Source organism: Calidris pugnax, unplaced genomic scaffold (assembly GCF_001431845.1).
Source record: "Calidris pugnax isolate Ruff unplaced genomic scaffold, ASM143184v1 scaffold38, whole genome shotgun sequence".
In the NCBI taxonomy this organism is placed as follows: domain Eukaryota; kingdom Metazoa; phylum Chordata; class Aves; order Charadriiformes; family Scolopacidae; genus Calidris; species Calidris pugnax.
Genome location: NW_015090995.1, coordinates 7,994,951 through 8,011,109, shown reverse-complemented (window position 1 = coordinate 8,011,109; position 16,159 = coordinate 7,994,951). Strand labels below are relative to the sequence as shown.

Below are 16,159 nucleotides of genomic sequence, written 5' to 3'. Positions count from 1 at the left end.
CTGGAGGAGCTGGAGCCCGCGGGGGGTCTCGGCGGGACGGGGGCCCTCTCCCCGCCCCGCCGTCACCGCCCGCCGCCCCTCCGCGGGGAGAAGAAGCACTACCTGCCGCTGTGGAATAATGAGGATCCCTACGGAGACATGTGGGTGGCGGACAAGCCCCAGGCACAGGTGGACGTCGACGGTGAGAGGGGAGGAGGCGGGGAGAGGGGAGGGGGTGGAGGGGGACATCCGGCCCGGAGGCCTCGAAGGTGCCCGTGGAGGTGAGAGGGTGCGGTTGCTTGTGCAGCTGGTCTGAAGTGACCCCCCGGTCACATTAGGCACCAGTACAAACATGTCCTACCTGCCACAGTTTACATGTTTGTGTTACTTTTGAGGTGTCGTAGAATTGTTATGGTTGGAAGAGACCTTTAAGACCGTGAAGTTAATCTAACGCTGCCAAGTTACCACTAAACCGTGTCCCTCAGCGCCACACCTTTTAAATACCTCTAGAGATGGTGACTCAATCCGTTCCCAGGGCAGCCTGTCCCAATGGTCAACAACCCTTTCAGTGAAGAAATTTTTCCTAATATCTAATCCAAACCTCTCCTGGTGCAACTTGAGGCCGTTTTCTCTTGTCCTGTCACCTGTTACTTGGGGAAATAGACCGATCTCCACCTCCCTGCAGCCTCCTTTCAGGTGGTTGTAGAAAGAGATAAAGTCTCCCCTGATCACACAAACCAGCTGTTCCTGTAGTGGTCTCTTGGCTAGTCTGTGGGAGTGGATGCACCTGGAAGTTGCTGCTCAAAATGCGGCCAGTCCATGAACTCTGGTGAGGAGGGAGGTATAAGGAGGGCTTCTGCAAAAGCGTGATGCCCTTGTAACTCAAGGCCTATGTCTTTTGTAGTAGCTCTTCTGCTTATCTGATGCTTGTGTGTCATTTTAAATTAAATCTTAAATTTTCAATTAAAAAAACCAAAACTCTGCTGTGTGCTGATAGCTCAGAACGGAATTTCATGGCAAATAATGTCAGTAAATGAGCCTTTTTAAATGTTAGAAACATTAAAAAAATACATGTGATGGCCTGATTTGTGCATTTTACTCCTGAAAGCTTAAATGTTCAGTCATAAATGCTCTTTTTTGGTCTTTTTTTCTTCAACCTTAGTCTCCAAGCTGACTTCTCTTGGTCAGCTGGAAATGACTTGGAGAAGCAGAGCTCACTTCCATCCACTTCTTGTGAGAGTCCTGCACAAATCTAGACTAAGGTACTACGGGAAACCAGAGAAAAAACTGGATATGCCTTATCAGGTAAAGAGGAATAAATACATAGGTTAACACTCAAACAAATAGCTGTAGGACATCTGGAAATCATTATTCCCATATAGTAAGCATATAAAGTTAAGATTTATGTTATAGCTACTTTATATTAAAAATGCTACCTTTCCAAAAATGTCAAGCCCTTTAGAGTAGGAAATGGTGAATTTAGTGATCGTATGTACAAACTTTGGTGGATGTGTTTCAGTTACTGTAGTTGAGCTTTTTGTGAAGGAAAAGAAATATTTGGAGTTTTTAGTAGCTTAACAGCCTAAATGTTTCTGGTCTTTATGCTTTGGAAGTTGGAGTTAGTTTGTCTTGTCCAAAGGAAAAAAAGAAAAGCAAACAAATTTTAACAATTTGTGTCTGGTAATTCTCACACCTGGTGACTTCCAGATATGTTGTTTTAGTGTAAAATTCTTAATGATTTTCTTAATATGTTGTATTGTACTTCGTGTAGAGCTTTTTAGAAATGGAGGTAGCAGGTGTGGTGGATTGGTCCCAGCTGGCAACTAAGCACTTGCCAGCTGGTCATTTGCTTTCCCTTGCCCCCTCCAGAGGGCTGGGGGAGAGCCTCAGAAGAGCAAAAGTGAGAAAAAGTCCATGGGTTGAGATAAAGACAGTTTAATAAGATGAAGGGGAAAAAAAAGGTCAAACAAGTGATGCAAAGGCAATTGTTCACAACTCACCAGCAGACCAGTGTCCAGCCACACTCTGAACAATGGGTGCTTTGGCAAGACTAGCAGCTTGTTTTATATCCGAGCATGATGTTACATGGCCTGGAATCTCCCCAAGATCACTTGAGGTCAGCTATCTCAGCTGTGTCCGCCCCCAGCCTCTTGCCCACCCCTAGCTTACTTGCTGCGGCGGCAGAGTGAGAAACAGGAAAGACCTTGACATCGTGCAAGCGCTGTTCAGCAACAGCTAAAACCCCGGTGTGTTATCAACGCTATTTTAGTCACAGTTCTAAAATGCAGCACTGTACAGGCTGGTACAAATAAACTGCAACCTAGCCAGACCCTGTACAGCATGGCAACACTTTACAAAGAGTGCATATAAATTCTTCCATGGGGAGAGAGAGCTGAAAGACGGTGGTATTCTCTTATTCCAAGATTTTGTTCCCTGGATCTTTTTATCAGAGGTATTTCTCAGTATACAGTCTAGATGATACTTGTAGCTTTCATGGCAGTTCGTCACTTACTTTTCCTGACATTGTGTAGAATCAATATCTGGAGCTGATTCAGCTCAAGAAGCTAAAGGTGACAGATCTTACATGCTTTTTGCTCTATGCATTCCTTTTTTAGATGGTGGTGTGTGTTGAATTATTGTTAATATATAAAAACCAATGGGATAACAAAATATTCTATGCTATAATGGTTTACTTTTAAGGATTCACGGTTCGTGACTAATTAGGAATATTAGAGTGAACTAATAAGTGTTGATTTGGATAATCTCTGTATTGAACTTGGAATAAGGAAAAGAGGATTTTAGAAGCAGCGAGGGAGAAAAACACATGAGATGTTAGATATGTTCAAGAATGGTAATATACTAAAGAGAGTGGATGGTAGTATGAACAAAAGCCAGATGATTGTTTGAGGCTGACAGATGAATGGATAAAATGAAGCATTTTCATAGAGCTGAGGTTATTTTTCAGTGGGTTGCCACCTTTTAAGACCATTATAAGACTGTTTAAAAATCCTTTTCACTGCTCAGTGATCTGCTCAGTTATGGATTCAAAATTTGCCCAGGTTAAAAAAAAAATGGGTAGAAATCTTTGCCATGAGAAAAACTTAAATGAGAAGATAGTGGTTTGCAGTGCAGATTGTTTTCTGCATATTTTTTTTTCCTTGAAAATCAGACATATCATGTTTTGATCAAGAATATTTGGCAAATGGTCCTGTAACATCTCAACTTCCAAAATATGTTTTTTCCTTCCTTGACATTTTAAAATCTTATTCTAAATACAGTATTCTCACTGATAAAAAGAATCTTTTCAGTATTGTTTCTTGTGCATCGTATTTCCCCAATCTCCTCTAAAAATCTTAGAGAGAAACTAGCGTCACCTACGATTACTGAGCACTGAAAAAATAAGAATTTGGGCTGGGGTAGTTGTAGAAAAATTATTTTGTGGAAATTCTTCATTTCTTCAACTTTGCTATTCAGTACAAGTTTTGGAACATACTCTGTATCCATTTATAATCATCAGAGAAATTGTTCATGAGTTAAGTAGCTGATGCATTATTGAAAATAAATACATACCAGAACGATGATAAATAAAAGATGAATGTACTTTGTCTGTTTTTTTTCTTTAGGCTTACTTTGAAGTTGCTGATGGTTCAGGCATGATGTCAATGGTTTTGTGGAATTCATTATGTCCTGAATGGTATAACAGTATAAAGGTTGGCACAGTACTACTTCTTGAACAGTATGCTATCAAAACCAGTTACCCATTTAAAACACAGCCAACCCCAGGGGATTCACAGATGAAGAGATTTCCTACAATCGGTTAAGTATTGCAGAAACCTGTTTTGAGTCAATAAAATGTAGCTTTAAAAAGGCAGCTCTTTATAGAAATAAAATAGAAAGTAATCCATGGCTGAGACTACTTGAGAAGGTATATATCTTTAAATATTAGCTCTGAAAGCTGTCTTAGCATCTAAGTTCTTATTGTTTGCTGTTTATATTTGGGTCATGTCAACAAAATTTATTGCCACAATTAGTTAAAACCTTTATTTAAAAATAAATAAATAAAGATATAATCCCTGACTTCAAGTATCGGGTTCATAAAGACAGGCTTCTGGTACTGAATTTTAATCTCAATCTACTTCCTGATTCATAATACAGGAATCATTTGTGCACTTCTCACACCTCCTTCCAGCTCACTGAAGCACATTGTCACCTAATCTGACTTCAGATTTTAGTGTATGTGGTCAAGTCCAGAGTATTTGCAAATATACTGCAATATATTGCACTGAATAAAAAGATGCATTGAGACTGCTGTCTACGCTGCAGCACTATGGGAGTACATATATGAAGAATATTCCTTAGCTATCAGGAAGTATTTTCTTACTTGCAGTTGTTTAGTGTAACAGATATCCAAGGGATCTATGCTACAGAAATACAAGTGCTGCAATGTAACAATGATAGCCTTTTCAAACTGGATTTGATCTTTTTTTTTTTTTTTATTCTCCTACTTCGCTGAACATGAGTTCTTTTCCCTTTTGTTCTTTTATACTCAGAACAAACCGACAGCCAACATTCAAAAAATTCAAGTAACTTCCTTGAAACAAGCGAATATGCATGTTAGTGAAGGATGATGTATGTATAACTTATTAAAAATGACAGTTTCCTAATGCAGTTGCTACAGTGAACGAAAATAAATAGTATTTTCATTGCTAGAAGCAGTGTGTTCTCTGCCTAATGTACCTTTGCCTTAAAACCAGATCTTAATGTCTGAAGTGTTTGTGATGAGTTGGCAGGAGAAACAAACTTCCATTCCTTGCTAACCATTTCTGAGGGAAGCTGATGGTGATTACAGGCCAGCCCTGAAAGCAATTATGATTGCCGCAAACCCTTTCTACGGGAAAAGGACAGAATAAAATATGCCATCTGAGGTCACTTTTTCTATGGGCAAAAGTAAATCATTTCAATGGCTTCATTCACACTACACTACTGATTTGTGCAAGCACTATTGGGATACAAATGTTAACAAAGAGATCAAGATGCAAAATTAGGCCAATGGGCTGTAAATGGTAATAGATGCATAATGGGAGAATTAAGTCAGTCTGTAATAAAGTGCCATGGTGTATTTCCAGGCCACAGATAAACTAGAAATTACTAACCTTTGGTTAATACTAATGTATGTGTGATATCTTACTTCCTTTCTCAGCACAAAGTTCAGGATTTTGTCTTAATATAAACTTACAAAACATATAATACCATGCAGTGATTGATCTTATCCCCACATATTTTGTGAGAAGAGAATCTAAAGAGAACCGTATATCCAGAAACATTTCTAGAGCAGTTATAAAATTGGTTTTATGCAACTCCTGGTGCATGGTTGTTGGTTTTGTTGGTTGGTTTTTTTTTGTTCAGAGGAAATAAGATTTAATGCCTCGCTAATTACTCCATTAGTATAAATATCTCTATATGCCCAATATGGGGCAATATTTCAGGTTTTTTCAGGTGCTCCAGAAGTTGTTCAGCTGGCTAGTTAAAGCAGTCAATTATACTGAGTTCCATAAGTAACAATTACTTTTTTCATCATCTAATTTGTAATTCTATCAAACTTTTCAGTATTTCCTTAGGACCATTCACTGGTAAATGTTGTAAAATATATCTGGAAGGTTAACAAGGCCACAAGGGAAAGGGCTTTCCAAAGTAAGAGCTCTTAAAAGACAGGATGTTTCTGGCCTATTCCTAGATTTCTGTGAAGCGAGTTCTGCGTTGCTTGCTTCTCTTTGCTGCTGCAGCATTGTATGACATGCTGACAGGTGCTGTTTCAGGACCCAAAACCTTTGGAGCTTAAATAGTACCAGCACCTTCAATTCCACTGCTAGGAAACGTGTGCATGACACAGATCACTGAATTTATATGGTACTGACAAAAACTGCTGGTTTGAATATCCTGGACTGACCTTAGCTGCTGAATCGTCCCAGGCTGTAGTCCTGAGTTGAGTGTATGACTTTTATCTAATCTCGAAATGACAAAACAATTGATAAATGGTTTTGATGCATGGGAAAGTGTGTTTTCAGGATTTTTCCCTGAGATACTGACGTAAAACACCATATGCAAAATCACAGTTGTCTTTCAAATACATTTCTAGAAAGCAGCAGCCAAAAGAAAATTCTGAAATAGAGGGTTTGATTTCAAGTTAACACCTTCCTAATGTTGCATTGCTAGGGTGAGGTACTGGATAGAATTATATAAATATTATATATATATAAAATTACATTAAAAATTGTATAGATTACTTTTCTGGGTGCATTATTTGAATAATAATTTGAATAATCCCTTACCCAAACCAAACATCTTTTAGAAACATCATCAGAATCTATCTCTTTCATACCAGCAAGATTTGTCTTGTTCCGAGAAAGACAACAGAGTACCAGCTTGTGTATTTTAGATTCCTCCTGTATTTTCATTTGGTTGCAGAACCTCCCACTTTCCCCAATGCTCCACCATGTTTGCTGTTCAGCATCTAAACAGTCTGCTTAATTTATGAAGTTTTTGAGGTGCAATAGAATAGACATGAGAAGACATTTAGTTTTTCTCCATGGCCATAGTGTATTTCTGTCATATTGATAACTACCTGAACTGGTATCAGATGTGGAAGTTCTCATCTGATAGTTCTGTTTTCTGCTTTATGTCAATGTCTGCAAAGTCAATTTTAGATCATAGTGACGTTGGAGAATGAAGCTGGTGTAAAAAGTACTTTGTATCTAGTCAATATTGTAGTATTAGTTCCTGTTGCTGTTTTTTAAAATGTCTGGCTGAATCAGACTAATTGGCTCCTGTAGGGAACTGGGGAGTTTAACATTGCTCAGATTATACAATAGCATTGTTGAATGCTGTACCTGAATTCCTTACTTTATTTTAATGAAAGCATAAACTCAGATGAATTGATTCATAATTTCACAAGCAGTGAGACAAAGTTCAAATACTTCATTTAAGAAACTTATATCCTGTTTTTTCTGAGTTTTTTTAAGGTTTTGTTGGGTCTTTTTCTAATTTGTATTCCCCCCTTAAATGTTACTTTTTTTTTTTTCTTTGTCAGAAATCAGCCTTAATGTTCGAGACCCTCCTACTAAAATAAGTATTATTCCAGAAGAAATGGTTAAGCCAGAGTGGGGATTGCCTGAAGTTAAATATCGGTTCATCACAAGGTAAAATAGAATTTTGTTGGTTGTCAAGCTGGAGCTAAAATTTCCCTACGTTACACCGCATGTTAATTGGAAATGTTTTTTGAAAAGTTTCTGAGAAAGCTTTATGTTTTGTTATTAACTAAGACCCACATTTTTGTTCTGTTTCTGTTTTAGGTCAGAACTGGATGACTTACCAAACAATCATTCCTGTGATGTTATTGGTCTTGTGACATTTGTAGGAAGGGCTGAACGAGCAAGAAAGAGAGGTTATTTTATAAATATGATTTTCAGAATTTATCAATTTTTAACTTTCTGAATAAATGCTTATACATTTTTCTTAATATTTGCTTATATAGAACATGGTGAAGACTTCTGGCTCTATCGTTGGGCACATGCCATTGATGGGACCTCAGACCAACCGTTCATACTGGAATTATTTGCGACTTCTCAGCCAGATGTGTTTGAACATATTCACCCAAGTATTCATCTCTCTATAATACTTATTAATAATTATTTATAGCATTTTTTTAGTTGCTTGCTAATTTCAAATTCTGAGTATAATTGCCACTGAATAAAAAATTCCCATGGTTTATCACCTCAAGCAGAAAACAATTGATCAGAAATGAAAATTTAAAAATAAAAAAAAAAAAATAGTTTAAGTATTTGAAGCTCTTATCATACTGCAGTCTGCCAGTTAGTCTAAATAAATAGATGGTCAGCTGTGCCTGGGGCTCACCTGATCCCATTAATTTCAAACAGAAACTTAACTGAAGCACCTGTGGCAACATCTCTTGCATCAGAGGCAAATAAAGGCGGCAGCTGGTCAGATTTGTTACTCCTTTTTTCCTGTAAATAAGTATTTTTTTATAGACAGGAATAATTTAGAAGGATTGGAGGAAGGGAGAGTGAAAGTGGAAAAGCTTCATTTCTTTGAATAAATATTTTTTGGCTAAACAGCAGTCATCACCCAGCTGTGTTAGTTACTGCATGTGAGCTAAGAATGATAAATTTCAAACTTTTAAAAGAGCTTTAAATATTTCTTCTTGCCGTCTTTCTCTTTTCCTCCAAGCACTCATCCTTCCTTTAACAGTGGTTGGTGGATTATTATTTTTTTTTAATATTGCATAATGCAGGACCAGTTACGCAGCCCTGTTAAGATTATGGCTGCATTCATCTTGAGTGTTCTGGGTAAATGGCAAAGAATGGCATTCCAGTGTTTAACTGAGATATCATAGAGTACAAACTCACTCTTCTGTTAATAAGTTTTGCAGTGGCATGTCATGATTTCTTGTGATTCCCGTGATTTTATCCTTAAGAAACACAGCCATCTAATATCCATATTTTTACTATTTGTTTCACTGATATCCTCCTGATGAAATATCTCATGCTTTAGTCCTAATATATATGCTGAAATTTCCTTGTGGGGTTATTAAATTGAGAATTTAATTACATCTGCACATTGTAATTTATAAGAGGCTCAATACATGCTGAACCATTTGTAAGGTCAGGAACTAAAATGTCTTTTTTAGAGCACTTAATAAAATTAATCCAGTGTGTGTCAGTCTTGGCATTCTAAAATCAATGAAATATCAGGGAAAAAAACCTGAAGTTTTTTTTTTTTTTCTGTCCAGTGACGTATTTGGTGTGTACCCAGATGAGGGTGGTACGGGACCTCACTGAGAATCCTTCCAGCACAGTTTACCTTACAACTTCAAATGAAAGTCAAATATTCATTACAGGTAACTTAAAATAGTTTTAGTTTTACGTAGTTCTCATCTTATTCCTTTGGAAAGGGTATTTTTGTTTTACAACAAAATAATCAGCCATAGTGTTAGTTTCCCCGTCAGAAATGACTTACAGTTAATAATGAAACACCATTTCAAAAAGAAAAAGGCAAATTGCATTCTTGTGAGGCATTAATGGGTGTATCTCATGAAAAGTACCCAAGTATTATTAGGTTAAGTCATATGTTTACTAATTCTTTCAGCCTGTTTTAATCCTTTGAGAGCAATGCAGATTACCACTTCCTTAAAAACATTAAAAACCACTTGCATTTTTTCTGGCTTACAGATTTCCTTATTATCAAAAAAAAAAAAAAAAAAAATAACACCTGGACTCTGGAACGCCTGCATTTCTACTTAGTGGAAAGATTTTTCTCCTTTTCTCTAATTCACTTTGAAATCACGCAAATGTCTGTGCAACTAAGTACCTGCCAGATTTGTGGTGGTTACATTTTGTAGAAATTTAAAAGAAATTATTTAGAATCACAGAATCATCTAGTTGGAAGGGGCCTTTAAGATCATCTAGTCCAACCATCAACCTAACTCTGATAAAAAAAACAAAAGAAAACCATACAAACACACACCCCCCCCCATTATTAAACTATGACTCTAAGCACTATGTCAACCCATCTATTGAAAACCTCCAGGGATGGTGCCTCAATCACTTCCCTGGGCAGCCCATTCCAGTGCTTAATAATCCTTTCAGTGTAAAAATTTTTCCTAATATCCAATCCAATTTGTTGAGATCTATTTCAGGCCGAAACTGAAATTCTGAAGAAATATCCCAGAAAAAAAAAAAAAAAAAAAAAAAAAAAAGTGTATAGTTGTCCTAAATTTATCTTAGCTTATCTTTTTCACCAAATATTTGAAGAGCTGTTATGTTTCATCTTTGCCAATCTGGGGGGTCTTACACAGGCCACGTGGTCTGGGAAGGAGACTGGTGCTGGGCTGCACTGAAGGAGCCGTTCCGTCTAGATGGTCTTGTTGGAATGCTCCTGTCTGCAGTTATGATACTCTTTATGGCCCTGTGGTACCATACACTAGATACTGCCACTCAGCGTGCCACAGGCACAGCTGTTTGTAGTGTATTTTCTCTTGAATCAGGAGGCAGATTGTAGCAGTGTTGCAGGCAAGTGATGTACTGCCCTAATTGCAAGGGAGTATAAGATGCAATAGGTGTATCTTTCCTGTGTTTGTTTATCCAGCTCATTTCTTCAGTGTTCCAAACATACCAGTCACCCACTCTGAATCTTTCTGCTGACAAGTAGGAATAGAGAAAAATACATGTTAAATAAGTACCTGAAGGTGGTCAGTTCTATATACTTGGTCTTTCCAGACAAGCTGGGTAAAATGCTCTGTGTTCAATTGGACTAGCAAAAGAAGCTAGTCTTTTTGTTAATACATTTCTAATTATTTCATTTACTTCTAAATGAATGGTTTGAGAGGTTGTTTTTTCTCTTTGCTTTCCTTTGGTATATTTTGTGCTTAATTTTCTAATTAAATAGTTGAGCTTTCCCCCACCCTAGCTTTGGTTCATTTTATGTCTGTTTGGGTCCTAAATGAGAACTACAGCTGGAGATTGCAAACCATTGGATAAGGTTTAGACATAGACCTGGTCAGATTACAATTTATTTGATAAAACTGGTGTTTAGTCCATATCTTGGTTTTAAACCAGCCAACAATGAATAGATACCTTGCCAATTATCTGTCAGTAATGATCTTTGCTTGTCTGCTTTTTCCTGCTAATAAAACAATTTCTGATCATTTTATTCTTTTGGATGCTCCTGGGAGAAAGCATTCTAGTACAATTTTTGCTAGTTGTTTTATTTCTTTCTACTGTTTAACATGTTTCTAACTTTCAGTGTCACATACTAGTGTTATTCAAGGAATTCAAGATACTAATTGCATAAAACACTGTTGACTAGTGGAAGGATGTTGTTTGTATTCTCTAGTACAGTTTTTCTTAAATGTTTTTTTCTATGTAGTGTTTATGATAGTTTCAAAGATGACAGTAACCTGCTTTGGTTTTGATACCTGATTATTTTTGTTTTAAAAGGGTGGCACAAGGGCCAGCCATACACCAAGGATACCAAAGTGAAAAACTTCATTAAGTGGACTAAAACACAACGTGAAGCTGATCAAATGAAGAAAACTGTCATCGGTGGCTATTATCCTTTTCCACGACCTCCAAATAACTTTTTGAAATATTGTAAAAAAAATAAAGGTATCATACCTTCAAATATCTCTAAGATTTGAACTTTTTCAGTTCAGTCTTAATCCAAGCATTTAATGCATCAGTTAAAAATCAACACGTTTATTATACTTATTATACAGATTTGGAGTGTCTTTTAAGAAAAACTCCCTTTCATGACTAAATATATTATAGGCTAAATCCTCATCTTACAGAAGGTAGCATGGCACCAGTAGTTGCAGAACTGTAGCATCTTGCATGAGATACAAATCTGCCCCTAAGTTTTGCTCTGAATATTCTGCTAAGTCAGAATTAAAGACAATTATACTGAAGAACACAGTAAATTAGAAATTTCATCTGAAACAGAAATTGTGCTATCTGATAATGCATACCAAAAGATGCTTGTGAGCTAAAAAGATTCATTGTTTAAATTTTTTCCATGTGATGTGAACAACAAAAAGATTTAAAGTTCTTCAGAAAGTAATTTTAAATCAGTTTGATATTTAATAACAAATTGTCTTTTCTTTTGAGTCTTTCATTCACACATTTTGATATTGTATTTCTTTAAAATTTGTTTCTGGAAATTTCTTTTTTGCAGTGGAATCGGTTTTGAAAGCCATAGGTGAAACAGGCAAAGAGATTCAAGACTTGCACTACAGAGAACACAAGCGCATTGCTGTCCAAGGAATAATTAGTGCCATAAGATACATCAGCTGTAGCAGTGCAGCTGGAGAAGCCTCAGGAGTGGAACTTGTTCAGGTACAGTGTTTGAGAATTAATGTTAAAGCATTTAAGCAACTGATTGTAATTAGAATGAAGAATTCTGCATTTGAGTTCAGAACCTAGTTATATTGTCTCTTGATTAACTTCATTTCCTATTTTGAGAGCAAAATTTTTGAAAGTCATAATTTAGAACGTTTTTAAAAGCAACGATTCCGTGCTTTTCTGAAAGTATTATGACAGTCCTCCATAAAGCTACCTAACTGTGTAGAAGTTACTAGTTTGACTGGATAGCCTAATGTAAATTAGAATGTGGGGAAGTCAACTACTGCAACATGGTCTCTGTCACTTTCTAGACAGAATTTATCTTATTAATATGATTAGAAGATAATTTCTGCTAGATGAAACATGACTTTCAGAAGGTAGGTAAATTGTTTTTGTAAGTTCTTTGTAAGTTACTTGAAAACTTGAAGGTTTTTGAGTTGGAAGCAATAACTTGAAACGTTTTGAAACTCTTAAACAATTAACTGTTGTTGTAGAAAGATACTTCTCGGTCTCTTGAGAGTTCTGCTACATCCAAAGAAGACACTGTTCACAAGGGAAAAAACACCAACCTTCAAAATAAAGAAGTTAAGTCTTTTCTGGGGCCACATTGCCCTCCTGGGGAACAACGCCAAGCTGTGCTGTCAAAAAAGAGTTCAGTCAAGAGAAAGATACCACGCAGATTAAATACAGATGCACAACAGTAAGTTCTCTTCATGAATATATAGTGGATTTTCTAAAAAGTGTTTGCGGAAATGAGGTCAGAGCCCAGGCCATAGAAAATATATAAGAAAGCTTTAAAAGCTTATATAATTTAATCTTTAAAAGGTGGTGAGGTACTTTTCCTAGCGTCAGTTGAAGACGATTACACTGTTCAGGCTAATGAAGGATTGTTTAAAGCAGGTGTCTGGTTTGCAGTGCTCTCTTCTGATTAATATTAATGCTGCTTTGTTGTTAATTTCACAGATTTGAAATAAAAGCAGTTAATTTTTGAACCATTTATAGTTTAGTGACATAGCCATGGAACAAGCAACAGTTACAGTGGTGTGAGCAAATAAGATTTCTTCACTGAAAATGCAGAATCAGGATCTGATATACCTGTTCCTTAATTTCAAATATACCCTATTTTTTTCTTTCTGGTTAATAGAACGTATTGCATGTAGCTGTAACTTAATATCAGAGAGGCAAGAAGATGGTGGTAACCTAAAGGCTCGAAATAACTTGTAGTACTATGGCTCTGCTTGTGATGGGATTTCATGAAAATGTATTGTGTCTAGTCAGACATAGACAAAGGACATCAGTCTGATATAAAGAAATGGAATAAGACAAAATAATTTGTCTTATAAAACCGTATTAGTTTCAAGAGTAAAATAGCTGCTTGTATAAGATTGCCTTTTGTTGCAGTGTTTGTGCAAAATCTAATGTACCTGTATTTAGTATTAAAAGCCTGGTGTATACATTGACAGATTTAATGTTGCAAAAATCTCACCAGTCGTGTTGTCTTCTTTTTTTGTAGTGGATTTCTCATTTAGAGGGTGTATTTTTCTTCTCAACTTTTCATATTTTCACATCTAAAAGTCATAATGTGGCAAGAGGGTGGGTATGCAGAATATTTTGAGGGAAAATGAGATGAAATGTAATCAGGATTGAATGAAAAGTTAAGACTAAAAAAATCCTGGTGGATAGAAGTTCTGTCTTGTCAGTGTTACAGCAAGCTTGTTAGTGGATTTCTGTTCCATAAGGATAATTCCAACATTTGACTATCTTAGGTTCATTCTGCCTGAAAGAAAAACATGTGTGTTCTTTGCTTTGTGTATTTCCATTTCACTAAATGCTGTAAAATAATGGTGAGTTTCCTGCTTTAAGGGGAAGTGCATCTGTTACTCCTGTACCATCTTACCCCTATTTCACACGGTCTGCAAGAAGAAAATTTGGGTAAGTCATGTGAAGTTAATTATGTTAAATAGTTGCAATGATGAAACAAAGATATTTGAAGTGAAACTTTTATCGTCAAGAATATGTATGGAAGTGAAATGAAAGAAGAGATCAGGTTAGAGTTTAATATTTTCTATTGAGTTCCTCTGCGCTGATTCCAGTTCAAATATATTGGATTATTTTATTCTGAAACTTAATTTTGAGTGTGTTATTAAACATATTTTTATATTGTTACTAGTTCTTCTTAGGGAACGTATGGTAATAGGGGTCCATAATGGTAAGCAGAGTAATATATGTAGTTTTTCTTTCAGAGAGATTACAGTTTAAGTAGCAAAGTCAAAGGTGGGAGCGAGGGATGCTTAACTAGCTGGCAGAGTGAACAGTGTAATACCATTAATGGACTTGCTAGCTGGGGTTGAGCTGTATGTCATCCTCGGTGCTACAGAGGTGTAAGCAGAGTTATCCCTGAGAAGCCATTTGGCTCTTTCTGCTACCTAAAACTCAGTCCTTATTGAACTCGGTTTGGATCCAGAGAAGGATTTAAATAAGAAAACCCCACAGGTAGGAATTTCAACTCCAGACCCCTGATAAGTCCTAATGAAATAACTACAAATGGGTTATTATTACGAAAACTGAACATAATTGTTGTTATTTGCTAGTCTGGGGTAAAAAGCTACTTTCCTTTCTGCATTTTGTTTAAGGGCCATAAATACTTGTTATTTGTTCCAAACTCAGTGGGTAACTTGAACGTTTGAACTCTTTGATGTCAGTAACTTCAGATGTTTGGGGGTTTTGGCAGCGGTGATTTGGGCTTGTGTCGTGAGTACCTATGCCCCTCAGTTGCCGCCTTAGTTTACTTTTAGCACCTCTTCCCTCCCAGGTAATACAAAGAATGATGGTGCTAGGGTTAGAGCAACACAGTAGTAATGATGGAGTTGATCCTAAGTCGTTGACCATTCTGCCAGTCTTACTGCCCTACAAGCATGCCTATTGTCTTGAAAAACATTTCTTCGAAGCTAATTTGCAAAAGCTTTTTCTGTGAGATATACTGGGATCTTTTGAGCCGCATTTTCTGTTGTTTTCTCTAGTCCTCTTGGTAGATATTGCATTTTCTAGGGGAAATGGTTGCCAGGCTCTGCAGGCCATTCATTAAAAGCATGACACCTGAGTTTAAGGCCACGCCTCTGCAGGTGGTGCAGCTGTTTGCAGGGATTTGTGGCACAAATCCACAGGAAAATCAGGTTTTTTTTAATGTGACGAATCCTGTTTCCTTTCATTTGCTGAGAAATGTTCCATTTTTTCTTGAGGGTGGAGGGTGGGAAGAATTTCTCCCCATTTCTTGAAAGTGAAGCAAAAAGTTAAGGCATGTTTACTTTGTTCTCTGCTTTTCTCAATCTGCTACTCTCCTCGCTCCCTGTGTGTCCACTCTATGCCATTAGTGCTAGAACCCCAACTAAAGGAGGAGAAAGTCTGTGTTGGATTATGGAAAGCTGTTTCACTCTATATAATTAAAAGGTAACTTGTGTATTTCTGTAATTGACTATGAAGTTGTGCTGAGTTTTCCAAATTGCAGAATTAAAATAGTTTAGCCTCACAGACCTTAAAATTGCATTGTTTTCTGTTCTGTTGCTTAGAAGTAGCAGAATGTCAGCTCTCACTGAAACATTTTGTACATTGATAAAATAACAACAGTGGAGATATATTTTTAAATGCGTATTATATCTTAAATTATTTTGTGTCAAGTATTTTGTGCAATTTTTCAGGATGTGGTTGCATTTTTAAAGTTTTTTTGTTTTTAAATAGAAATAGCTTATCTTAAGGCTCTTTATTGACAGCCTCAGTTCCTATGTTTCTGAGGTAACTTACTTATCTGATTACTAAGGGTTTCAGAAAGAACAAGCTAAGAGGAAACTGGTTAATTTAATATTATTGTTGATATTTGCATACTTGTTAGGAGAGACATTCAACATAAATGTACTTTTAAGCATTTAATATAACCCAATTTACTTCGGGGTGTATTAAATGCTAAAAATACATTTTAAATTGATAGTTTATTGTGAATGAGGAAAGATCAGGAATTTTAAAAAAGCTTGTTTTTATGTAGAAGTGAAAAAAACCCAGTAGTTTTCTTAGCATTTTAATCTTTTTAAGTTTAGCACTGCAGTTACCATGGAGTTGCTTGTGCACTGCATGCTCATGCTCTACACTGCTTGAAAGTAACTTGTTTGTGTGCTTCTAACCTTGCACTTTCAGTTCTAAATGTTTATGTAACTTAGACCCTTTTCTCCTTTTGCCCTCCCCTCTGATGAGAGTTAAGGGATGAGGATTCTGTAATA

At 36.5% G+C, this 16,159-nt stretch overlaps 1 protein-coding gene across 2 annotated transcripts in view; it reads left to right on the top strand.

Moving 5' to 3' along the window:
* The window catches only part of LOC106895729 (chromosome unknown open reading frame, human CXorf57), a 28,770-nt gene that overhangs the window by 1,155 nt on the left and 11,456 nt on the right, over nt 1–16,159 (top strand). For both annotated transcript variants that reach the window (XM_014955339.1, XM_014955337.1), the window contains exons 2-11: nt 1,142–1,284; nt 3,603–3,795; nt 7,067–7,175; nt 7,329–7,420; nt 7,511–7,633; nt 8,786–8,893; nt 10,992–11,159; nt 11,725–11,885; nt 12,386–12,591; nt 13,755–13,823. In XM_014955339.1, coding sequence (XP_014810825.1) covers nt 1,142–1,284; nt 3,603–3,795; nt 7,067–7,175; nt 7,329–7,420; nt 7,511–7,633; nt 8,786–8,893; nt 10,992–11,159; nt 11,725–11,885; nt 12,386–12,591; nt 13,755–13,823 — 1,372 coding nt within the window. The remainder of the gene's footprint in view (nt 1–1,141; nt 1,285–3,602; nt 3,796–7,066; nt 7,176–7,328; nt 7,421–7,510; nt 7,634–8,785; nt 8,894–10,991; nt 11,160–11,724; nt 11,886–12,385; nt 12,592–13,754; nt 13,824–16,159) is intronic.